The sequence below is a fragment of the Pollachius pollachius genome (genome assembly GCF_949987615.1).
Source record: "Pollachius pollachius genome assembly, chromosome: 15".
In the NCBI taxonomy this organism is placed as follows: Eukaryota; Metazoa; Chordata; class Actinopteri; order Gadiformes; family Gadidae; genus Pollachius; species Pollachius pollachius.
The window spans coordinates 9,555,813-9,581,847 of NC_136948.1; the positions used below are offsets into that span (position 1 = coordinate 9,555,813).

At 45.6% G+C, this 26,035-nt stretch overlaps 1 protein-coding gene across 1 annotated transcript in view; it reads left to right on the top strand.

Moving 5' to 3' along the window:
* The window catches only part of LOC307086660 (serine/threonine-protein phosphatase 2A regulatory subunit B'' subunit alpha-like), a 55,511-nt gene extending 34,631 nt beyond the window's left edge, over positions 1-20,880 (top strand). Inside the window, 11 exon segments of the mRNA XM_079751946.1 lie at positions 9,184-9,489; positions 10,760-10,863; positions 11,077-11,179; positions 11,721-11,795; positions 14,005-14,248; positions 15,261-15,309; positions 15,563-15,652; positions 17,279-17,454; positions 18,082-18,200; positions 18,956-19,062; positions 20,283-20,880. Coding sequence (XP_079608072.1) covers positions 9,184-9,489; positions 10,760-10,863; positions 11,077-11,179; positions 11,721-11,795; positions 14,005-14,248; positions 15,261-15,309; positions 15,563-15,652; positions 17,279-17,454; positions 18,082-18,200; positions 18,956-19,062; positions 20,283-20,379 — 1,470 coding nt within the window. The 3' untranslated portion in view covers positions 20,380-20,880.
* Positions 20,881-26,035: the final 5,155 nt, after the last annotated feature.

Below are 26,035 nucleotides of genomic sequence, written 5' to 3' on the forward strand. Positions count from 1 at the left end.
ATAATTCTCGGAAGGAGGGCGGTGTGTTATCCCCATGGTTACGACCCATAGCAACCTTTTTAATACTATCTTGCTTGCATAGTTTTGTATGAGCATTATAATGAGGGATGTTATGTCTTGTTTACAATAACATGTGGCGCTATTCTAGAAGTGTCCAAGAAGCTTAACCCTTAAAGCGGACAATCTAAATAATGAATAGGGCTAAAAAAAACAGATTGGTGCATCCCTATTTTAGTTATCGTGGTAGCTCCCTGACAGACCCGCAGGCCAGCTGTATTGATATGCAGACAAAGAGCTACTGCCCCCTAGTGTTCCCCAGGACATATCACAGACGCACAGAGAGGAAAAATACAAGTGCTTCAAGAAGATGTTCTAAAGCAGCATCTGCAGGTTGAGTCGGGAATTAACACCCATGTGACATCTGCACCATGTTTTTTCACAGCAGCCACCTCTTCTGTTAAAAACAATATTAACGACTAATTACTCTAAAGTCATCCGCTAAAAGAATATTGCTCAAGGAGGCCTAAAGGTGCATTCAGGACATTGGGGTTTAAACCCAGCGGCTTTTTGCTTGGAGTTAAACATCATAATTCCTAGACTCTCCACCCCTCTACTATGAAAGGTCCCAAGAATGAAATACATCCATCAACCTAAGCCCTGTAAACATAAATAATGGCTAAAGTGAAAAAGGGACCAAAGGCTTAAACGGAGTGATCTGTTTCTCAGAGGGTCACTCAACAAAATCGCTTTGATTTAGTTTCTGCCCGATTATGACTAATCCTAATGTGTTCTTAGTGTTAGGCACTTTGAAGATTGTCTTTGAGTGGTTAAGGGCTTGTTTCGAATATCTGTTTGGCTACTAAGCTGAAGATCCTACAATAATTTGGGGGGTTTGGGGAACATTTGGTGATCGACAATCATGTTGCTTAGCTGTCAAAGTAACCACAAGCAGGAACCTGTCTAATTATTCCACGTTTCCTCTGAAAAATGCCTAACGAATGCCGTAGACGAGCCTCCACTACATCTTCCCTCTACTTCGTTCCCACATTTCACCGTTATTTCCTCGAGAACTAAAGAGATCTTTAGTTGCTCCATCCTTGGAAGTATTTGCATGAAAATGTGATATTTCGACCTCAGGGCCATTGGGCATGTTATTGTTCGCTTGTGCAATGAAAAGACTGTTAAATTGCCGCTGCTTATCCAGGTTTGCTTCCTCTGTGAAATAAAAACAAAGGAAGTGTCGATTCCCGGTCACCAAAGGGTGCGCAATATGACAATATTAGGTAGTGAACGATTAAAAGGCCTCCGCAATCTGCCTTCACAGAGAGACCATTAGCATTGTGCTAAAGTGAACGTTCTATCAATCGCAGCTCTGTGGCTCGTCCAAAAGTATTTTTCTCAGCTAAATCCTAAATCAGACGTCCAATCAGGGTTATTACCTTCAGTAAAAGTTAGGCCTACTGGACAGCTATAGAATAAGGCAGTAGTGTTCGTGTGTGTGTGTTTGTGTGTGTGTGTGGGTGTGTGTGTGTGTGTGTGTGTGTGGTGAAGCTCCGTCTGAAAAGCGGTTAATTTTTGGTGTTTGCAATAACGCTCATACACAACAACGGTGCTAATCAAGTATCACAAAGCTGTTGTGGGTCATAACCATGGGGAATATCCATTGTAAAACTTTTTGTTTTTGAAAGTCAATCAGTTTGTGACTTACCACTCTGCTTGGAGCTATGCTTGGTAATGTTCTTTTCGTGATGTCTAATTGCCTTTTTAGTATGCTCTTCGAGGTCACGACGAAGAGTCACTGGTGGCAGGGTGTCTGTGGAGTGGTTCATGTTGATTGCAGAGTACAGGCGAGGGTTATGCTTCCCAGACACTATTATAAATGGATGGACATTTTTATAGCGCTTTATTGTAACCAGTGGCCACCCAAAGCGCTTTACAGTATTGCCTGACATTCACCCATTCACACACACATTCACAAACCGACGGCAGCGACAGCCAGCTCGTCGGGAGCAGTAAGGGTTAGGGGCCTTGCTCAGGGACACATCGACACTCAGCCAGGAGGAGCCGTGAATCGAACTAGCAACCTTAGATTTACCATTCAACCTGCTGAGCTACTGCTGCTCCCATTATAAACCCATGGTGTGTCGTGTGATGCCCGAGCAGCGGTTGATATGTTGCTATGTTGGTGTCAGGGTAACAGGGTAAGGCTTTCCGGGCACTTATTGTATAACGCCACGGTGTGTGAAGGTTACATATACAACATCGCTCATTATAGCGCTCAGACACAACGGCGGTACTAAAAATGTATCACAAAGTTGTTGTGGGTCGTAACCATGGGGATGACACGCCCCCCCCCCCCCCCCCCCCTCCTAGCACTCTCAGCACAAAAGGTATTTTTACATTTCTCAGAGTGTTCGAAATCTAGCTGAAAAGGTGGGTACACTTACACCTGAATGTTATAAAGGTATTCTTATGAAACCAATGCTAAACCATTTCAAAATTCTTGTCAAATGTTCATAATTTTGAACACTTGAGACCTGTTCGAAATGGTACTTTGGCCTAAATGTTTTTGTTTTTTTTGTTGATAAAGACATTTGTTTGGTGGTACTGTAAACCAACATTCAAAATAAACATAAAAACCGTGATAAGTTCATGGATCATGATCCCGCATGAATTTATAGAAGATATTTTTGCCGTATCACCCACCCCTACAACCAATAACACAATTTAGTTAGGACTAACAAATAGGGTCACTGGTTTCCAGTGCTGAACTGTTATCTTATTGGTTAGTCCCAACTAACTGATTCCCAACCAATAGGATCACAGTTTGGGTGCTGTTTATTGCTTAACCTGGATATGGCCCCTCCTCTCATAGAGGAGTCAGACCAGAGTCAGGCAGACTTTCTCAGGCAGGGTAAGCTTACATAATCTGTCATCTCAAGATAGATGGCTGTTTGGGAAGGCATCGCTGTGTGTGAGTGTTAAAATAGGGATGCCAAGCTTAACCCCTTATGAAGTATTTTATGGTTGTCAGCAAACCCGCCGTTACCCGTGTCTCTCGTCCACCGGGGGAAATCCTTTGGGTGTTGCAGACGCCTGAAACAATTTAACTTGGGTTTAGGTTTCTGGCCAGCAGATCAGTCATTACTGGTTGACCGAAGAAAGGGGGCTGAACTCGATAATGTTTTGAAGTGATCCGATTGTGATCCGAAGCCCCTTTTAAGCAAAGGGGCTTGTTGATAATCCTCTTGGCTCTGTTCATTCATTCCATAATTATTTCATCCAAGTTTTTTTTGTTATTATATGTTTATAATATTTGATTGCTTAAAATCCTAGAATCCAAGAATAAACAGTTTTCCTTATTCATACTTTTACCCCCTGCTTTCGTAAGCATTATAAGGTTAATGTAATGTATGCGGGTTATTAAACTGTATCGAATTGAGTGGCATCTAGCAGAACGGACTAAGCAGACATTAAATATAATATGTTTGTATATATATATGTGTGTGTCTAATAATCCATAAAAATAAGAATAGCTAGAATAGAATAACAAAACTTAAGAATGAGCCTTTTATATCTACATACAGAGCGGGTCCTTCCCTTGGAGTTATACTGTATATAAGTATATAAGTGTCTGAGAAGCCTAACCCTATTTCGGACGCAAACCATATAGCCAGTGAAGATGAGCTTATCCTCCAAAAATATCCTATGTATTAGAGGACTAAGTTAAAGTGGAGTTTCACACACTTGCAAGTAAACATTGACTTGTAGCGCCGACTGCTATCCAGATTTATGATCAATAAATATAAAAATATTGTCTCTCTCCATCATCTTATGCTGTCCCTCTTCTTGGCATTTTGCCAACTACACGACTAATGCCAGGATGTATTCTTGCTCTGCCCAATTGATCTAGTATGCATCGAGAAGTGACTTGTGTGGATCCGGGATACCGAAATGTCCCAGTATGCAAAACAATTGGCAATGTAGGAGGAGAAAACACACAACTGTTGGCTATAACTCTGATCCATTTTTATGCTTTTTTGTTGAATCTTCATTCGACATTGACATTCATTCACCAATGTCCAAAACAACCACCTTCAAGAACGTTTTTCCAGCCACTGGCTTTTTGCATGTAGGCTAAATTTCTTGGAAGAAGAGAAGAGGCAGGGCTGTTTTTTATTTCATGTTTTGTTTTATTGGGTGAAGATAACCGGAGGGTTGCCAAGACAACCTCAGATGGTGACGTCATCAAGTAGTAGGCTGCTGTTCTGACTACTGAATGACGGTATTCTGCAGCCCATTCTGGGGAGTTTGCACTCCCGAGCCTAACTCCCAAGTACCCAAGTCCGAACTGGGCGTTCTTGGTATTGAGAAAGATGTCATTGTTGCTTTGGATGTCATTGTTTGACAGGATGTAGATGTGGCGAGCAGGAAGTCATCCATGTCATCTGTTGTTAAAGGAGAACTTGACGAGACCTGATGTTCTTGAGTGGACGGGTTCCCAGAGTGTGTATGTCTGTGTGAGTTGTTGTATGTGGATGCATGTGTGAAATCAGCCCTGTTCCCAAACCAGACATAAGTGTCGTATCCACTCTGATTTACACATATGTGTACTTATAGCAGGGTAGAATATTGTGTGTGTGTTCGCTTCTGTGAGGGTGTGTGGTTGGAGTGTTTAGGAAGTTGTAATGTTCGCACTATCCCCTCACCATTACCCCTGAGAGGTAAAGAGGCGGTTCCTGTGACCATTAATAACCACACGCACACCCACATACACACACACACATTACCCATAGTTCTATTTAAGACTGCTTATGCTAATGTTAGATGACTTGGTTTAGAGAGGGGTTGTGTGTGTCTCATGCACCTGTCTGGCCCATATTGCTGACTCACCTTTTCCCATAGATAACGCTGTTATCTGATACTGTCTTTATTGAGCATGTAGAGGGTTACGGGATCTTACTCAAGGATTCCTAAAGGTGAGACAGTGGACATCAGGTGTCAAACCCAGTAGCTTTTGGCTGGGAGTCGAACACCCAAACCATTAAACGATTTGCCCTCGGCCATTGAACAATCATGCTAAGCTATTTTCTAACTACTTTGTGTGTTGGCCATAAAATTCTTTTTTTTCCAAATTAAACCAATGGATAATGCATATCCTGGACATGAATAATTCAACTTTTCTGAAATTGTTTAACGGACACAGAGTTGATGTTGCAGACAACACCAATGGGGAGCAGTACTCAGTATAATATTTCAAGATATTGTGTGTGACATTTTCCCAAGTACTCACATTAGTAGAGCCTGACCACAGCTCTGTCTCCTGTTTACTTGTGGTGAACTTGTTTTAATGTGGAAACCCTGAGTCAAGCAAGGAAGTTGTGGCCGGTGTAATGAGCGATCAGGCTCTAGGACCCAGAGGGAGGCTTTTTTTCAAGGGCTAGGTTACACCACCTGTCATTCAGACAGGAAAAGAGCACACAGCTGCCTGAGAGCATCTGTTCTACACACACAGACACACACAAGCACACACATAGAGCTCTTTATACAGCCATTAATGATAGAACACAGGCCGCATGACGAGGGACGATGATAGGGCATGAGAGGGAAAATTGTGGGAACTCATTTTCAGTCGATATTGTCATATTGGGAGACAGAAGCTTTTGAACTCTCCGGGTCTTGCTCTGTCGGTTAGTGTGGACAGAGATTGTGATTGGTTAGTGGTAGGGGAGATGGGTTGTGTGTGTATGTGTTTGTGGGTGTGTGTTTTTTGTGGGGCAGGGTGGATCGGGCCATGACCTTTGACCTCGTAGCAAAGAACAGTCATCATCAGGTCCTATGGGGGTTTCATTAAGAAAGGGTTGGCCTGAGATGTCCAAGATGACATAATAATACCCACGTCTGACCTTATTATTATATACCAAAACATAAGTGAATCATCACAAATTGAATCTGGTTTTAATTTGACACAAACACTGTGTATCTATATAAATATATCTTTGTACATTGATGGTCCACAACAACTAGATGGCACTGTTTATACTACTCCCCTTTAAATAAACAAGCAACATTTTGCAGTTGTTACACTAGTTCACTGTTCAAACAAATACCGAGAAGTGAAGCGGCCAGTTTATTGGTGTTTAGTAAAATAGGGGCCTTTATACAGTCATCGCTGAACATTTCGCTAATGTCATTGTGATGGAGGATAGGTTTGACTGGTGTGAACTGGTAGAGAGATTCCAATTACATTCAGAGAGAGAGAGAGAGAGAGAGAGAGAGAGAGAGAGAGAGAGAGAGATGTTGTCGGGTGGCAATGAAGTGATACTTTATGGCTGGGAAATTAAAAGCGTACCAGGGGAGCCTGGACTGTGGGTTCCTGACTTTGGGCTGACCTCGTCCTTAATATTTCCACAAGCCAACACGGACATGCTTCACTGCATAACATTCTGGCGTAACATTGCACTTTACACACCGCTTCCTTGTTGTATATATTTCAGTCTACAGAAAACAGTGATATAACTGATATAATAGTATTGTTTAGAATAAGGGTACAGTATAATAATAGAAGGTACCGGTAGGAAGGTTACTTTCACATATACACGCAGCATATCATACCGGCTACATATCAACACATTTCAGGACTATTTTTGACTTTCATGTATATGGAAATCTGTATATATGTATACATAGACTTTTTGGTTGGCACTGGTGCTCGTGGTCCATTATCATCAATAAAAGTGGGTTCATTCTGAACAGACTGCCTCAGCCAACTTTAGTGATCTGCGGCCATGACAAAATGTTTCAGATTGGGAAACGCTTTGCATTACGACTTCCCAACGTCTAACTTTAGTCAGGACAGGCAATAGACGGGAGCGTCACACACACACACACACACACACACACACACACACACACACACACACACACACACACACACACACACACACACACACACACACACACGTGTGTGTGTGTGTCGCCGCAGCCCGGCATGGCTCATATTTCTCGGTGTAGTCCACCAGTAGCCCATTCTTGGAGCGACAGGCACCAGTCAGAACTAAAACTAGACCGCTACCTCCAGAGTGAGCGAGCAGCGGGAGCTCCGACGAGCTCCTTCTACCCCAGGGAAGAGTGTCTCACTGCTGGCCAGCGATTGACCAGACCCCCCGTTCCCCGACCCCGTCCCCGACACCGCCACCACCACCTCCGGCCGCCGTCGAGGTTCTACTTCAAAAGCCGGCACGATTACAAGGGATCTTTGAGGAATATCCCGATGCACGAAACAACTGGTGGATTACCAGGGGGCAGGAACCTGCTGTAGGCGTTTCTGTGTGTGTGCGTGTGCGTGTGTGCTTGCGTGTGTGTGTGTGTGTGTGTGTGTGTGTGTGCAGGAGTGCAGGCTGTCTGTTCCCCTTGGGATTTTTTTTTTTTTTTACATATTGTTATGAATGACCGCGTGTGTGCGCTGTGAGCGAATCCCGCGTGAGACGCATGCGTAGGGCCGTGGCGGGACGCCGGACCCCCCCCCACCCACAACTCTGACACAACCTTTCCCGGCGCATCTGGCTTCTTCAGCTGTCGGTTCCCCCCCAACCTCGCCCCATGTGACACTTTGTCCGGCTACCGTCGCTTCTTACCCCCTGATCGCCCGCTTCATCCGCCCAGCCTAACCGGACCTTCGAGTGGGTCGCCCCCATCGGTCACATTTCGGGTGGGCTCCCTTAGCTGGTCGTCGGGCTTCCCTTTTCCCCGGTGGCCGGTTCGGGTGGGGGTGGGGTGCGCGTCGCTGCCCCCGCCATGATGATCAAGGAGTCGTCCCTGCGAGGGGACCCTGACCTGCGCGGGGAGCTAGCCTTTCTGGCACGGGGGTGTGACTTTGTCCTCCCCTCGCGCTTCAAGAAGAGGATCAAGTGCTTCCAGCAGCTGCAGCTGCAGCAGCAACAGCAACAGCAGCAGGTCAGTGAGGGCACTGGCTAGCGGCAGGGCTAAACAGGAAGTCAGTCAGTGAGGCGAAGATGCACCTTTGGGCTGTTTGTGATAGTGTGCTTTGATATGTGTTGTTGTCGCTTTAAGAACGGTGTAGTTGTGTTGGAGATAACCGAATATTTCTGTCCCTCTCTATCGCTGTGTTGTGGTCAATCTCTTCCTTCCTCTTTAGTTCTCACTCTGCCTGTATCTCTCTCACTTTATCTCTTTGTCACACTTGGAAAACATGCACTCTAGCCAACACATTATGTGCATTTATCTGACACTTTCTGAGTGAGAGAGAGAGAGAGAGAGAGAGAGAGAGAGAGAGAGAGAGAGAGAGAGAGAGAGAGAGAGAGAGAGAGAGAGAGAGAGAGAGAGAGAGAGAGACTATTCTGAGGCAGATACCAGTGAGGTATTTATAGGATGGGCCTGCAGGAATAGAGTGATAGAATGAATGAGGTGGAACACTGTGGTGGTGGGAGGTACAGCTGTCCTACTCAATAGACAACCTATTGAGGCCTTGTCTGCACCAAACACAGACTAATTAAGTCTAAACTAATTATCTAAGTACTAAGAGAGCATATTCAGTCCAACTACCTAAATGTGAACTAAGAGCTTTTACTTTGTCCTTTTTTTGTGTGTGTGCACGTGCCTGTGTGAGTGTGCGTCCAAGTATTTCTTTCTCTTAAAAGCCTGAAAAAGATTGAATGGGTATTTACAAAAACACTAATGGCTGTGCACCAACTTTTGGGCTTGGGCACTTCAACCTGAGCCACCACACTATCCACCTCTCGAAATGTTCCTGTTCTACTGCTCAAGCCAATCACAGAAGCGTACAACCTGCAAAAAAGCATAAATGTATTGCGTGTTATGAAAGACTAGTCTATGGTGACTCATTGGTGCCTCAAATGGAATGAAACAGAAGGGATGCTGTTACTGTTATTTGGGCAGGGATCTTGCAGGGATTTTGATCGTATTACACAAGACAGTAAGGAGAAGGAAGGAACCAAGGTGGAAGCCCTGCTGGTAAACCTGTGAGCATCGGGGTTCAGCCTCGAACCCCGACCTTTCCGTTGGGTTGACACTTTGCGGTACAACACTACTACGCTGTACGACCCCACCCAAAACACAAAACACCTGTCTGTCTCCCACAAACCACCCTGACCTCTAACTCCCCTCCCCCCCCACCTCCACACCCTCCTCTGCTCCTCCCAGGTCCAGTCCAAACCAGAGAAGAAGCCCGGCACCCCTCCCCCGGCCCCGCCCGCCCTCTCCCCCAGCCCCCCCCCTGCCCCTCGTCCTCCTCCCCCTCCCCCCGCGGTGGTGGTGGTGGTCCCGGCGCCGGTGTTGCTCCCCCCTCCCCGGTCCGCAATCAACATTCCGAGGTTCTACCACCCCCGCGGGCTGCCCGCGTCGGGCCCGCCCCCCGACCACGACGCCGCCATCGCCGCCGCCGAAGCGGCCTTCACCGAGTTCGAGGAGGAGAAGGCCGACATCTATGAGATGGCCAAGATCGCCAAGGTCAGTGGAGGTCAATGTGTGATGTCACAGGTGACAGCAGCACACGCCCCCTTAAAGGGGCCCCGCCCAGTGGCCTGCACCAACCGGTACCGGCTGTTCAGTTCATCCCCCCTGTTATAGGTGTAGGTCGACCCTCCCATTTGTAATGTCCCTTTTGGCTACTTCATTTCGCTTTAAGGACCCATCATCAAGCACCCTATCCATAGCCTATTGAACTATTGACCTTAGCCTCATAGATAATGACTCCCCATCCTTTAATATCGAGGCTGCGCTTCACAGCTTCCTCGGCTGCCTTTGTTGACGTGGATTTCGCTCAATGTAGACACAGAGATAGTAGAAATCCGTATGCAAACACGGGCTCCTCCAGCTTCAAAATGTATCCGTTACTGTGTGGAAGGGGCAGATATCCTTTAACCCATTTGTACCGGCTGCTGTGCGGCGCAACATTGTATCTAGTAGATACAATGTTGCTCCGCGCAGCAGCCGGTACAAATGGGTTAAAACCGGATTGCGCATCAATGCGTGTTTACCATTAAAGGTAAACACGCACAGATGCGTGATCCGGTCTGAATGGGTTAAATAACAATCATTAGATAAATAGAATCTTATTAAATCCAAAATTGTATTCCAAATGATCCACTTTATTTGTTGATGTGTTTTACAAAGCATATCCATATTGAATACATTATTTTGTTCCTGAATTTCCCACTCGGGCGAGTTTGACCGCACAAACTGCGAGTGTTTACTCACGAGAAGAACGAGGTGCTTACCTCGCGTAAACTCCAACGTTTCCCTCCACTAGCAATGGGCGAGATAACCACCATTGCGGCTCTATACTGGTTTTGTCCCAGAGACGTCAGAGAACCCAACGCCGTCGTATTGGGGCTCATAACCCCATCCAGAGGCGCAGCTTGGTGAAGTTCAGGACCTTTGTGATTCCATCAGGCTTCAGGGCGTGACCCTTTCATGAGTGACACTGCTTCACACGAATTTCCAGCAAAACGCGAACAATGCGAATTTCATGTCGTTTGTGCGAGTAGTAGCTCTATTAGCGCCTTTGCATTTCGGTGAGAACGCACCTTGAGGCAGATATGCATGAAACCTGGCTGAGTGAAACTGTCCGAACACTAAAACATTCGCAAACACTTAATAATTGACTTCCCGGAACAGATTTGACAGCGTTATGATATCAATTTCTAGCGGTTTGTGATTTATTTGTATAAATCTGTGTATATCTTGATCTCGTACTAATCTATGTTGTCTGTTCTAGGCGTGTGGGTATCCCCTCTACTGGAAGGCGCCGCTGTTCAACGCCGCGGGCGGGGAGAGGACTGGATTTGTGTCTGTCCACTCGTTTATTGCGACCTGGAGAAAGTAAGACATACATCCACCTCTCCATGCCTCCCTCCCTCCATGCCTGACTCCTCGTCTGACAATGGATAAAGTCATTCTCCTCGCCCTCCCAATCTCTTCTTTATATGTTGTCCCTTATTTTCCTCTTCTCCTCTCTCTCTGTCCTCTCTTCCACTCTTCACTCCTCTCCTCTTCTTCTCCTCATCCTCCTCCTCCTCCTCCTCTCTACTGCAGGCTGTTGCACAGTTGCCATGACGACTCGTCCATGTTCATCTGTCTGCTGGCGAAGCCCAGCTGTAGCTACCTGGAGCAAGAGGACTTCATCCCACTCATGCAGGTACAAAACACTCACAACGCCAATCGACCGACCAATCATCTGCAGATGACATCACACCAGTGCAGCGAACATGAGTCGAATATTTCCTAGATCATGCAAAGTATGTTTCTTGCAGGTTAATGGTGTGTTCAGGCCTAATTGTTTAATAATACGGTATTATCAATCAAGGTTGAGAGGCTAACTTGTTGGTTTTTTCTATCTTGTCTGCACAACCCATTTTCAGCATAGTGACTTGGAAGCTTTTTTAATTGAACATTTTAATCATACACACACTAAGGCAAAAAACAAGCTGTCCTTTCTTTTTTTTTTCATCCTATTCGTAAACCCAGCCACACATAAAATTGTTACTGTATGTATCAACCCAACACTGAGCTCAGCTCACATCACCTATCACCAACTAACTAAATATGGTCAAAACGTGGACGCATACCCATGGTTGGGTCAAATCTGGCTCAGTTGGTGAAAAACTGACTGTAATGAAAGACGATAAAGCATGGATGAATGCATTCTTCAAATGCTCTTCGTTCCTTTCCATGTTCAGGATATCGTGGACACCCACCCTGGGCTGACGTTTCTCAAAGATGCGCCTGAATTCCATTCCCGCTACATCACCACGGTGAGTAACGTGTCAAGGATTAGTTAGGCGGGAAAATTCTCTGTATTCTTGTACATAACGTTTTTTAAACACTTTATATACACAAACTTTAGAATTAAAAAAGTTTGTGTAGTGAGAAATGTAAGACAAATCTATTTAATTTGTAAGGTTACATTATAGATATCATTGTATTGTTTAATGAATAAGTACATCATAGAATACACAACACGTTGACATTTGATTTAATCAGTTACCTGGTAAGATAATTTGCCCTAGGCTACATTGTTGTGTCCTTACTCACATGTAAGTGTTGTGTTTCCCTTTGCTAAACCAGTTTTATGACAAAGACTAAACTTTATGTGTGCCATTCAGACTGGAATGCAGAATCAATAGATTGTAGAATCAATTGGAACTTGGAGCTTGATTGGACATTTAGAGTCTCAGTGTGCTGAGTAGTTTGCACTGTTGTTCCTACTTCTTCACCTGCTGCCGTGACACCAGCAGCCCAGCGTCCGTCTGTCTCCTGTGTCCATCTGTCTGCCAGTCTCTCTCTCTCTTAGACTCTGTCTGTGTCCTATGTCTATATCTGTTTCCGTCTTGTGTGGCTAAATGTCTGTAAGTGTATATGTCCATCTGTCTGTCTTTCAGTATGTCTGTCTGTCTATCTCTCTATCTGTCTCTTTCTCTATCTTTCTCTCAGTGTGTGTGTGTGTGTGTGTGTGTGTGTGTGTGTGTGTGTGTGTGTGTGTGTGTGTGTGTGTGTGTGTGTGTGTGTGTGTGTGTGTGTGTGTGTGTGTGTGTGTGTGTGTGAATATGCTCATGGTCAGATGTGAATATTGCGAATGCCACCAATGATGAAGATGACTCCATGAATAAGAATAGTGAGGTGGTCATGTGACTGTTGTGTAACCGCAACACGCTGCTCGTCGCCGCATGGGGACAACTGCAACGGGTGAAGCATGACGGGGTCTGCAGCTGCCCCCCCCTCCCGTACACAGAGCTATGCGTCGGATTCTGATTACATCACGGAACGCCGTGCCCTCACCCCCTGAGAGCCTCTGGAAACGGAGGACCTTGGTCGCCCGCATGCCCATATTAGCACTGTGTACCCATGTGTGGCGCTGGGCTAGCGTTAGCAGACATGTGTAGAGCTGGGCTAGCGTTAGCAGGGCTTGGCTAGCGTTAGCAGATCTGCGCTAGCATTAGCAGACATGTGTAGCGCTAGGCTAGAGTTAGCAGACATGTGTAGGGCTGGGCTAGCGTTAGCAGACATGTGTAGAGCTGGACTAGCGGTAGCAGACATTTGTTGAGCTGGGCTAGCGTTAGCAGAGCTGGGCTAGCATTAGAAGACATGTGTAGCGCTGGCCCTGACATCGCCAGACCAATTTGCATAGGCGTATTAATCTGGTACCACTCAAAACATTCTCAATTACCAAGGGGCATTATCAACCGGTGCAGACCAGAATGCCTCTGGACGCAATTGGATAGATCTACAACCAATCAGAGCCACCAAACGTGTGCCACATCAGCGGCAGCCATCTTGGTTGTTTACTAAAATGCCTCAACCGCCCTCCGATAGGGTCACTCCTCATCATATTCAACATGCCCTGAATAAGATAAACAGTTGTGATTGGCCCGGCCTGTGCCAGGTCTGCTAGAGATCTGTCTGATCACGAGATGGGCCAGACCCATATGCCAGATCAGAGGGGTGCTTTGGCCTAAAGGCTTCGTTATGGTTCCACGTCAACACAACGCAAGGGAGTTTACAGACCCATTACGTCATTGCGGACCCTCCTTGCGTCCCTCCTTGCATTGAGGTGACACAGCAGCAAGGAATGTGATTGGTCCACTCACTAAAACCCGACTCAGAACCAAAACAGGTTCCCGACTGCGTCGAAGCGTCTGCGTGGTCATTGCGTTGCGTCGACATGGAACCATAACTGAGCCTTAATGGTTGCATCAGCGGTTCTAGGCCGAAACATAAATTATCACTTTCATCAAAACCCAAATAAATAGTATTCCAACCAATCACCGACAAGGGGATGGGTGTTGTGGGGTTCTGCGCTGCGTTCATGATAGTTTTTACTGGATGCCCGAAACACGGAAGGGAGGGCTGAGCTGGCTCTGTTTGGGATCTCGCTTCAAATACCAACAGAAGTGACGTCAACCAACATCGATGCTATGACCTTTAACACCCCTCCTCTGGTCGCTCCCCTCTCTCTCTGGGCAGGTGATCCAGAGGATCTTCTACGTGGTAAACCGCTCGTGGTCGGGCCGCGTCACCATGACGGAGCTGCGGCGCAGCAACTTCCTCCAGACGCTGGCGCTGCTGGAGGAAGAGGACGACATCAACCAGATCACCGACTACTTCTCCTACGAGCACTTCTACGTCATCTACTGCAAGTTCTGGGAGCTCGACACCGACCACGACCTCTACATAGACCCCAAGGACCTGGCCCGGTACAACGACCACGGTGAGGGGCTCCTCACACAGATTCAAGATCCAAGAGAGATCCAAGAGGGGTCGCTGTCACAAGCACAACAATTACAGCAGCAGCCAATGGCAATGCAAGTCTTCTCATTCTCAGGCTCCTTCCACAAGGACCCAAACTGGACATGAAATAATTAGAATGAAATATAAATATAATAATGGCTGTAAACTAAATAGAATACTGGCCATGAAATAATTAGAATAAAATCAAAATATACTAATATCTGTAAACTAAATAGAATAGTGGGCATGAAATAATTAGAATAAAATAAAAATATACTAATAGCTGTAAACGAAATAGAATAGTGGGCATGAAATAATTAGAATAAAATAAAATAGAATAATAACGATGAAATAGAATACTGTACATGGAATGTAAAAATGTGAAATCAAATATTTATTCGTAATATGAACCTTGGCTGAACAATCCTCGTTCACGTGTATTTTACCTTATCAGTCACTCCCAGGCTTCTACAGTCTCCTTATTGATGCAGGGTTTGTCGTGATCAGGAGTGAATAGATTGCGCAGTTCAGACAGAACAGAGACGTCCGTCTCCAAAGAGACCGCTCCCTGTTTAATTGAATAGATGTATTATATTAACTTTAATGATAGTATTTAAGTCTAATAGTAGCCTGTACTATGAGAGCCTATAGTATCTTCTGCCAAATTGAATGCAGATGCTTAAAGAAACCGACACGCACACTGTGGTCATGTAATGGCATCATTGATAATATTCTACATATTAAAAAATATCATACACAAATCTGAATCGAGGTCACCTCATCGAGAATTTTTTTGGACCATTAACTACTTACAATAGAAAAGTGAAAACCTATTTACTTTTTTATTTATCTATTAATTTATTTTTTCTTTGCTAACCACTTGTTCACATCTTGCCTGGTACATGGTGTATCGGGGGCTTTTGTTCACAGAGACGTCTGAATTATCTTCTCTATTCAAACCAAGTCACATTATAACTTTCTGTCATTTACAGCTTCTTCCAACAGGATAATTGAAAGAATGTTCTCAGGAGCAGTCACCAGGTAAACACACAGCTACGCTCACACATACAGGCACACACACACATTTATCCACTCAGAGTGCTTATACAGACATACACAAACATAATATATATACATAAACTCATAGACACACACACTCACTCTCTCTCACACACACACACACACACACACACACACACACACACACACACACACACAGACAAAAGGTTGCGTTACATAGGGTCACAGCTGCAGGTCTGGTCAATGCTAACTGGTGATTGCTTCTGGTTGCCAGGGGCAACTCGGTACAGCGGGAGAACAGGATGAGCTACGCCGAGTTTGTCTGGTTTCTCATCTCTGAGGAGGACAAGAAAAACCCCACCAGGTACTCCACTCTCTGCATGGTACTGGGAGATATATGTTACCACTACGGCTGGGCTACTTCTGTACTGTTTTATTGGATCGTCAGTTCATTGGATGTGTCGGTATGATGCAACACTCTGAATGAACCGTTTCATGTAACCTCAAGCTCCAAGCACAAGGCCCTGTCAGGACAAACGTCAAATAATGTTTAAAATTCATTCAGAAGCGGTGCACTAGCACCCGTATATCGATCGCGCGAGTGAAAGTAGTGTCTTATAGTGTCGAAGTCACCTATGACCTGGGTGACTCGCCACACCATACAAGTGGACTGTGTAAAAGGCAAACCCACCCAGCATTGGTTTCCCCTTCGTCTTCTCCCATTTCATGCGGGTTGTATCTTGGCCTGCTTACGGAGTCTTCAGGATGCCTGGCTCCTCTTCAACAGAAGGCTCGTCAAGACTGGTGCCCCTCGTGCCACATTACCGTGGCTGATAGAACAGCCAGATTGGTAGGGATAGAGGATGGCATGGCTGATTCCTTTCTGCCCCCGTTCGTTATGGCGGCAGGTCAAGCGCCAAGGAGGAGTGGCTTGGACCTGGCCTAATCTAGGACGAGGAGCAAGATGGGAGATACCTCGCCCTCCAGGGTGGGCACTTTAGCGTCCCATTTGGCAGAGATGAAGGCTTTCCTGCTAAATCTGCAGACAGTTAGTGTCCGGCCAGAAGAGGTTCCACCTCCAGCTAAGCCTGTATCTCAATTTGAGGCAGACTGTTTGTGCTCGCTTGCCCTCAACAGCTGAGTCCATCTGGGAGGAGGGCTTTCTGTCTACCTGGGCATCAGACAACCTCTTTCGGATAACGAATAGTTTAGCAGAGACCACCGCTCAGGCCCACAAAGGAACTGCTTACGGTTCCTTTGAAGGCTCTGAGGCCAGTGCAGCCTCAGTCAAGCTAGCCATGAGGATGGCTTTAGCAGATCTGGGATTAGACTTCCCACTTGCAGAAATTAGTGAGTTCCAGAGACACTATAGCTATGCAATATGCCGGTAGCTATGGGCTGAAGCATATGCCCAACATACAGCATGCCGTTGCCATCTGAATTTGTCTTTGTAGCTCAGTTCCTCTTGTCCGAAACTTGTTCTCCAGACACTTAAGGTGAGGCCAGGACAGAGCAAGCCCTAGAATGCAATTTCCCGGTAAACCGGGCTAGGCAGCAGCTTTCAGGCCTGCTTAGGGAGAAAAGTGGGTTTTCGATCGCCAGCTCGCACTGGTGGCCAACAGAGAGTACTCTGGTCTGCTTTCATTTTGCCAACACCAAGGCCCCGAACTGCTAGGCGCCGCCTCTCCAGAACTTTCACTGTCATGGAGGCAGATGATGACAAGTGAAGGTCGCTTGTCAGATGCTTCTCCAGGCTGCCTAGGAAATGCTATATCCTACACTGTCCCAGGGTTAGGACTACAATTCTGATGCAGTCTTCCCAACACAGACCTTTTGACCCTATAACTATCGATAACTTATTAATGATTTTAAGCAAGTGATATATCTCTCTCTCTCTCTCTCTCTCTCTCTCTCTCTCTCTCTCCCTCTCCCTCTCCCTCTCCCTCTCTCCCTCTCACTCTCTCGTTTCCCTGTCTGTGTCTGTCTGCAGCATAGAGTACTGGTTCCGCTGCATGGACATGGATGGAGACGGGGTCCTGTCCATGTTTGAGCTGGAGTACTTCTACGAGGAGCAGTGTGAGCGCATGGAGGGCATGGGCATCGAACCCCTGCCCTTCCAGGACCTGCTCTGTCAGATGCTCGACCTGGTCAAGCCAAAGAGCCAGGGTCAGTCTCCCCTTCCATCCTCCTTATCGTCTTCCTTCTCTCCTTTCGCACATCCGTCCAGCTATCCCTCTGTCCTTCCTTGTTCTCTCCCTTCCTCCATTCGTTGCGTCTCCCCTTCGATCGTTCTGTTCTTTCCTTTCTTCAATTTGTCCTTCTTTCCTACCTTCCCTCCCTCCCTCCTCCCTTCCCTTTATTCCGTTTGTTCCTTGGTTTGTTCCTTCATTCATCTCTTCTATCCTTGAATCCTTCGCGATTCCCTGCCCTCCTTCCTTCCGTCCTCCCTCGTCTGTCCGTCCGTCCGTCCTTCCTTCCTTGCTCCCCTCTTTGTCTCCCTTCGTCGCATCCTTTGTTCCATCCATACTCTCTACCTTGTATCCACCTTTCCTCCCATCTATCAATCGATATTTTTTTCTTCCCTACCTTTCATCAATCTGTCCATCAATCCTTCCACAAAGATTTACTGTGTCTGTGATCAATAAAATACTATCCTATCTGGCCTCCCTTCCTTCCTCTGTCCCTTCCTTCCACCTATCCTCCCTTTCCGTTTTGCTCCCTGGTCCACCTCTTCCCTGACACTATTTATGCCTGATGTCCATGTCTGTGATTGTGTGTTGTTTTTCCCTGCAGGTAAGATCACCCTGAGTGACCTGAAGCGATGCCGGATGGCTCACATCTTCCTGGACACCTTCTTCAACCTGGAGAAGTACCTGGACCACGAGCAGAGAGACCCCTTTGCTCTGCAGAAGGTCTGCTCCCTCTCAACTACAGCAATGATAGATTGCCTAGAATAGTTTAGAATAGAATAGATTAGAATTGTCCGTACTGTGATTGCACTTTTTTTGACATTTGCAAAAATGTAAATGTCATCCAGAAATGTAAATGTCACCCATGTCATCCATGTCTGACTTCCTTGTTCCTTTACCCTTGTTCCTGCCTGCCTCAAATTATCTTTTGAAAAAGATGGTTCAACACTGGAACTATTGTTTAACTTAAAAAAGATCTATCCTGATTCCTGTATGGCACTGTGTGTTTGATTTACAAGAGTGGAACACGTATATTATTGAAAACCATGCTCATACTAATGTTGCCCACTGTGTGTGTGGTTGTGTCTGTGTCTGTGTGTGTGTGTGTGGTTGTGTCTGTGTGTGTGTGTGTGTGTGTGTGTGTGTGTGGTTGTGTCTGTGTGTGTGGTTGTGTCTGTGTCTGTATGTGTGGGTTGTGTCTGTGTGTGTGTGTGTGTGTGTGAGTGAGTGTGTGTGTGTGTGGTTGTTTCTGTGCGTGTGTGTGGTTGTGTCTGTGTGTGTGTGGTTGTGTCTGTGTGTGTGTGTGGTTGTGTCTCTGTGTGTATGTGTGTGTGTGTGTGTGGTTGTGTGTGTGTGTGTGTGTGTGATTGTGTCTGTGTGTGTGTGTGTGGTTGTGTGTGTGTGGTTGTGTATGTGTGTGTGTGTGTGTGTGTGTGGTTGTGTGTGTGTGTGTGTGTGTCTGTGTGTGTGGGTTTCAGGACATTGACACTGAGGGTCCAGAGCCGTCTGACTGGGATAAGTACGCGTCTGAGGAGTACGAGATCCTAGTGGCAGAGGAGACCGCCAACGAGCAGCTACACGATGCGTAAGACACAGCACGCACGCACATAGACACACACACATGTACATACACACATACACACACACACACACACACACACACACACACACACACACACACACACACACACACACACACACACACACACACACACACACACACACACACACACACACACACACACACACACACACACACACACACACACATACATACATACATACATACATACATACATACATACATACATACAGTACACATACACACGGACGCACACACACACACAACGGCATGAACAGATTCATTCAGACTCCCAAACTACAGGCACGAGCATGTCATACAAACAAGCATTAAACATAAGCCCACACAAGGGCGTCGATTTGCGTGGGGACCAGGGGACGCGTCCCCACCAATGTCAAATGACAACTGAAAAGTCCCCGCCAATATTCAGGTTGAAACGAGAAAAAAAAGCGTCTCATGCGGTACACAAAGGGTAGGAAATTTCCTCTGCGTCTTTCTCGTATATCGCATCATCTCTCCCCGTCTTCGTTTAACGCGCCTGCATCACCTTCTCTCCCACGGTGGTCAGCAGCTAGTGGTTTTCACTGTCTGATCTGGTTATCACTGGTTATCATTTGCTTGCTACATCCTATATAATCCAGATAACCCTACCGACACACGCACACACGCACGCACGCACAACCAGGTCACTATTCAGCGCAAGAATTTGAGGAAAATAGTGAAATGGCAATTATAAAAACAACAATAGTAGGCTATACAATAGTATTGCATAGACGTCAATGGAATGAACACATGCCCTTCTCCAGCTAGAACTACTCATGTTGATATCGCTGCGTTGTCCATGTCTAGACAATGCAGCAACACCCCCCCACACACACACAAACACACACACACACACACACACACACACACACACACACACACACACACACACACACACACACACACACACACACACACATTCACTCACATGCGCGCACACTGGGTTCCAAGATGCGGCTCTATTCATGTTCCAACATCGTGTAAGACATGTAACCTGAAACATTTGCAGGAGCTAAGTAATGCAGACACACACAAACACAGCTGCACCCTTGTTGTTTTGTGTACACGGGTCAGAAAACACCCTCTTTGTGTGCGTGTTTTTTCTGCTGAGTCATAATTGCGTTTCTCAGAAAGCAGGGCAGCGAGTTTACCGGACTCGTGCGTGTGCTTCGATTCAACAGGTCCTTCGATGACGACTACGAGTCAGACGAGCTCCAGGTGCCCGGGGACATTGGGAATAAGATGGAGAAACTGGTGATTTCCGACCTCACCGCGTGAAGAAACCTCCAGTCTGGGGACTCCCTGAAAGACCCCCCTCAGCCCTGTCAACCCTTCCACTGCCCAAGCAGGAGGCACAGAGGGGGACCCCCCCTCGCCCTCTGAAGACGATGTTGAGAAATGTCCCCTGAATTGACCCACTGTTGATGATGTGTGTGTGACATGTGTGACCTTTAAACCAAGACACTCTTCTGGTGCAATAATACATCTGTTTTCAAACAGAGATAAGAGAGAAAGAGAAACGGGGGGGGGGGGGGGGGGCTTGTGAATTCACTAATCTCTGGGAAACAAACAACAAAAACATTTTCTGTTGTGTCTTACCCTACCGACAATCTCACGAGGAGACAATCGTATATATATCCTATTTTTGTGCTACATTAAGTATTAACGTTCTCCGCACACGACTGCCAGCATAACTTTTTTTGGTCGGCACAGACCTGCATTGACACGGTTGATGGACAAACTTTTCCCTGTGAAGAAAATGTATCAATCGTCCATCCACAGCCAAGACCCTTTGGTGGAGAAAAAAATCACCATCATTTCCACCACCATTTCACACTCCCTCTGTGACGGTCGTCGTTGTGTAGTCAGAGGGACGGGTCGCGTGTCACCTGTTCGGCCTGCAGTTGCGGCCGAACAGGTGACACGCGACCCGTCCCTCTGACTACACAACGACGACCGGCGAAGGGAGCAGAGTTCACGGAGCAGGTCGTTTCTATTTGTAGAACGCCCGGCAATCTGCTGATTGTTTCGGAGCACTCCTGGAATCCCTTTGTCGAGGCTTGAAACCTGCCCGGGGAGCGTGCAGTACGCATAAGAGGGCCGGAATGTTCCGCCCATGTCATCAATCCCCCCCCCCCCCCCCCCCCCCCTCCTATTTCTTTCAACGTCGCGCAAGGTATGCTCATTCTGTACATAGAATAACATTTTAAAGTAAAAAATACAAAGGACAAAAAAAGAAGACACGTCACACTCTCTGGTAGAGTTGTACACACATTTCCAGCCCGGAGACTGAGAGGTTCTCCAAAATGAAGACACTTGTGAGATTCTTCCTTTTTGTTTGCATTAGGAGTGGACTAGTTTCCATGAATTCACCCCCCCCCCCCCCCCAATACCCTCACACCCCTGCAGTTGCACAACGCATACAGTGTTTTACCTTTTGCCCAATCGATTGTTACCAAAAAGAACATGCCTGTGCTCGTCGGTGTAACTACTCCCCTTCGATTATTATAAAACCCCTTGTTTGCTGTGTTTTTTGTACGTCTTACATTTCAGTTCGCCTTTCAAAAACATTTAACTTATAACTTTTGTTATTTAGCGGATGCTCCACGGTTTCAGGAAAGTATTTTTAATATAAATATTCTGACGGTTCTCTATTTTAATGTATGTAATCATTCTCACCCTGCTGCGTATTCAAGACACACTGTGGCCTGTTTCTTTCGCTCCATAATTACCTTGCTGCATTCACAGGGAAAAGTGCATGTGTTTGTTTATTTGTGTGTGTGTGTGTGTGTGTGTGTGTGTGTGTGCGTGCGTCCGTGTGTGCGAACTACCCTTACTGTGTGTTGCTTATAAAATCTTCGATCTAGGGGTGTGTGCTGAGGAGCGTGCTAGGTTGCTGAGCAGTGTGCGGCAGTTTGATAGAAAATAACCGTTGCCAAGAGAACAGTGTTCTCGGGGGCTGACAAAAGTGCTCTCTCTTGTTTAACTCTTTTAATTAGCACGGGGAGAACGCTTGTCCTCGAGGGCTTGGAGTTCACCGGCTCTTCCGGGGTGATACACACACATTCACACGTGACACTCAACGACACACACATACACACGCAGACAGACTTAAATACACAAATGAATACACACAGAAACATACACACACATTCACACAGGCACACACACACATAAACACACACACACATAAACACACACACACAGACAGACAACACACACACACACACACACATACATACACACACACACACACACAGAGACACACCCCACACCTATATACAAACAGACACACAGACAAACATGTAGGCACACGCACATCAGTCCGTCTATAACAAGAATGAAGGAAAGCGAATAAACAATGCATGGCCTCGAGGTTGATATATTATCATTTTGACAATGTTTTAACATTTTACTTGCTGTGCCACTGTGTGGCTTATGTGCGTACAATGGTGGCTGCGTAGGTATGGTGGAATGCCCACGTGTGTGTGTGTGTGTGTTTGTGTGACATGCAGTGACATCATCAATGATGATTACGCCATCCTCAAAAAATGGGGCAACGGCCTCTAAAGCAGGGGCTTCCCAAACTTGTTAATGCCGTGAGGTACTTTCAGGCACAGAGCCAGGCCCATGAGCCACCTAAAATAAGCAATACATTCTCACAACTAGGTCAAAACAGCTAGAGAGCTAGCATGTATCTATGTCCATTGTTCATCTTTATAGTATTGTCCACCTTTCACTCCTCAAACGTACTTCTGTAATTAAATAGTTGTGTTTTTTGGAAATGTTACAAAAACTGTTTATGGTGGGAATCCCGTGACTTGGACCCTCTTTTAAAGGGTTGCAAACTAGTTTGGAAACCACTACTGTATAGGACAGGAGGAGACAGACAATCATGCACTTAGTACACACACACACTAACACACACACACACACACTTCCTTTTGGGAGCGGTACCTGACTGCCTTTTCCGATACACTTACAAACACACACACATACACACACAAACACACACACACACACACACACACACACAAACATAAATACACCTGCGCAACTTACGGGACAGGTCCGTCGGAGTGATCCTCAACTAAAATTGTTGGGGAGAATGTATTGTGTGGTGTTGCAGTTCTCAGTGTCTGACTACTGAGTACCGAATGAAGACAGCGTGGGGAAAGATTTGTGTTATCATGAAACAATTTCTGAGACTTTCTTGGGAGTTTTGCTTTGAATTGAGAGGTCTACTCAGAGCAATAGACAGCAGACGTTTACTGTGTCGTACATCGTTGCAGAGGGGAGACTGGATTAAATGTGTTTGATAATTTACCTTCTTCCTTTACCTCTTTACTCTTTTTTTCTCTATCCTTTCTTTCCTTTATTTCCCGTCCTTTATCCTGCCAACAAGTTACCTGTCCTGTTCTTGCTTTACTTTGAAGCAAAATAAAGTCAAATTAATATTTTAAGAGAATTCTTTGTCTTGATCTGATGGTTGGCCCGACATATAAAGAGACACACACCCACATACAAACCAATATCACACACACACACACACACACACACACACACACACACACACACACACACACACACACACACACACACACACACACACACACTGTGTGTACCCACATAGCTTATATCCCTTTTGACTTTGATATAGGATCTCAAAATAAAATGCTGGTAGCACTTTATTATAAAGTTCAGTCATAAGTAATTTAGGTATTGATGATCATTCATAATCAATAAGTTCTTATCAATAATAAGTTAATTGCCAAAGGCTTATAAATGACCAAAAATGCCATTGTCTAAGGTATACAAACCAGTGTGTTGTCTAAGGTATACAAACAGTTAGGTGCGTTGCTCAAGAGAAGCATGAGAAATCCAGCCAGCAACCTCCAGAAATGTTTTGTTGGTCCACACATGAGTGCAATCACCTTGCTCAGTTCATTTACATAGCAAAAAACACACTAACCACAACTTTTATTTGGTAAACTTGGGAATTGTCAACCAATGGTGTTCTGGAACACCTGAGGCAGGCACGGTTCACACTCAAGTCTAGGTCATTGCTTTCTGTTGTCCTGCCTGGTGCTGCTGTTGCTGCTATGGTGGCGTCAGTGTTGTTATGTTATTATCAAACTGGCCCTCTGGAGAGTGTCATTGTTTTATTGATGGAAGAATTACCCGGCCGGGAGGTGAGGGTTTGGGGGGAGGGTGGGGAGGGGGGCGTTTCTCAAGCTAATCAAAGCCATTCGTCCCATGGTTACTCAATGGACCACTTAGTCTTTTGACTCTAGGCATGGTAATATACTATTTTCCATATAGCTAACTGGACTGAACTTAAGGACAGCAGGAGTGCTTACCACATGTACCATGTATATGTGGTATATGTATTAAAAAGTTGTCTTACAAATGCCCCGTTTTGTCTTACTCTATGATGCCCCCACATGGTAAAAATCAGCAAGTGTGTGTGTGCGTGCGTGTGCGTGTGCGCGCGTGTGTATGTGTGTGTGTCAAGCAAACTTTGTGTGTGTGTGTATGTGTCAAGCAAATCCTATGGTGTCGCCTGTTTGCCTTTGCCATGGCAGCAACATGGACCAGGCTGCTCGCCAACTAGTTGGAGCGATTGCCATCGGATCCATGTGGTGCCGCCCCTGTAGAATACACCAGAGTCACTGCCTAAAGAATGAGAGTCAAGTAGTATAACTTCTCTTAACAAGTTTACAGGTAGTCCATTAATGTATGATTAATAAAGTCATGAAGTCCCTTTAAATTGCCCTTTATATAAGCCACTGGATGGTAATTGGCCGACACAAGCTCGGCCAATAACCAGCCTTATAAGGTCATGTCAGCACGAGCTCTGACATCACAGCTGTGACTCCTTAACCATTGATTAAAGCATCTCTGTTGAAAGCACCGTGTCTAATCTATTGGCTGTGTTTGTTAACTAGAAATCTAGGGCCATTAGAAACCTACGTGACTAAGCAGACCTTAACACTAGAGAAAAAAAGAAAGAAAAAAGAGTGCAACCCCCCCAAAACAGATGACTAGCTCTTTAGCTTGGGCAATAGCTCTGGCTAGCCCTGTGGAAGACTCCGGTCATGAGCAATGAGTGCATGAACAGTGCACGCAGGTAGCCGGAAAGCTAAGTAGATAGAGAGGTAGGCCAATAGTGTATCAAATCAAGAAAGTTTTATAAAAGAAAAAGACCTGCCAAAGTGGATTATGTGTGGGAAACACTGCATTAGCTTGGTGCCTGGCATGAGCCACTCGTCAAAGTAGCACATTTGAGTGAGCGAGATGGCGATTGAAATACCATATCAATACATTAGGTTTTTACTGGATATCTATGTTCACGTGTTCCCCAGAAGTTAGTAAAGATTAAGGGCCTAACGTCATTGACGGCATCACCGAGAATATATCTACATATTTTTCTGGGTGTCAACATTTTCTGAAACAATTTAGATCATGTAAGTACACAACTCAAATATACATATATAACACAGGTCTAGTCATTTTTAGATATTTTAATGTGAAATTGCTACATGTAATGCCTTTAAGGGTTCTCTTTTTTTTTAAGTAAATATAACTTAAATACGCTGTATATCGTTGTAGATTGTGCTGCTATTTAGGGATTTTCAGGAATGGTTTAGGTGACCCAATTTGTGGAAAATGCAAATTCTTTCTTGGTATAGGCATGAAGACCAGCAGTAGGGGCCTGGTTTGTATTTGGGATTATTGTTCTAAATCCAACACACTTTACCAAGAATGCTGTTTTCTTTGGCCCGTTCCCATTCTGTGAAGAATGCCCATGGAATCCGGCTCAGATGGAAGGTCAGCAAAAGACTTGGTCATTGTTTGAAATGGCATTCTATTTGTTTTCCCTCAAATGTCAGGGACAGAGCAAATTAGCCAATCAGATTACATTCCCCTCCTT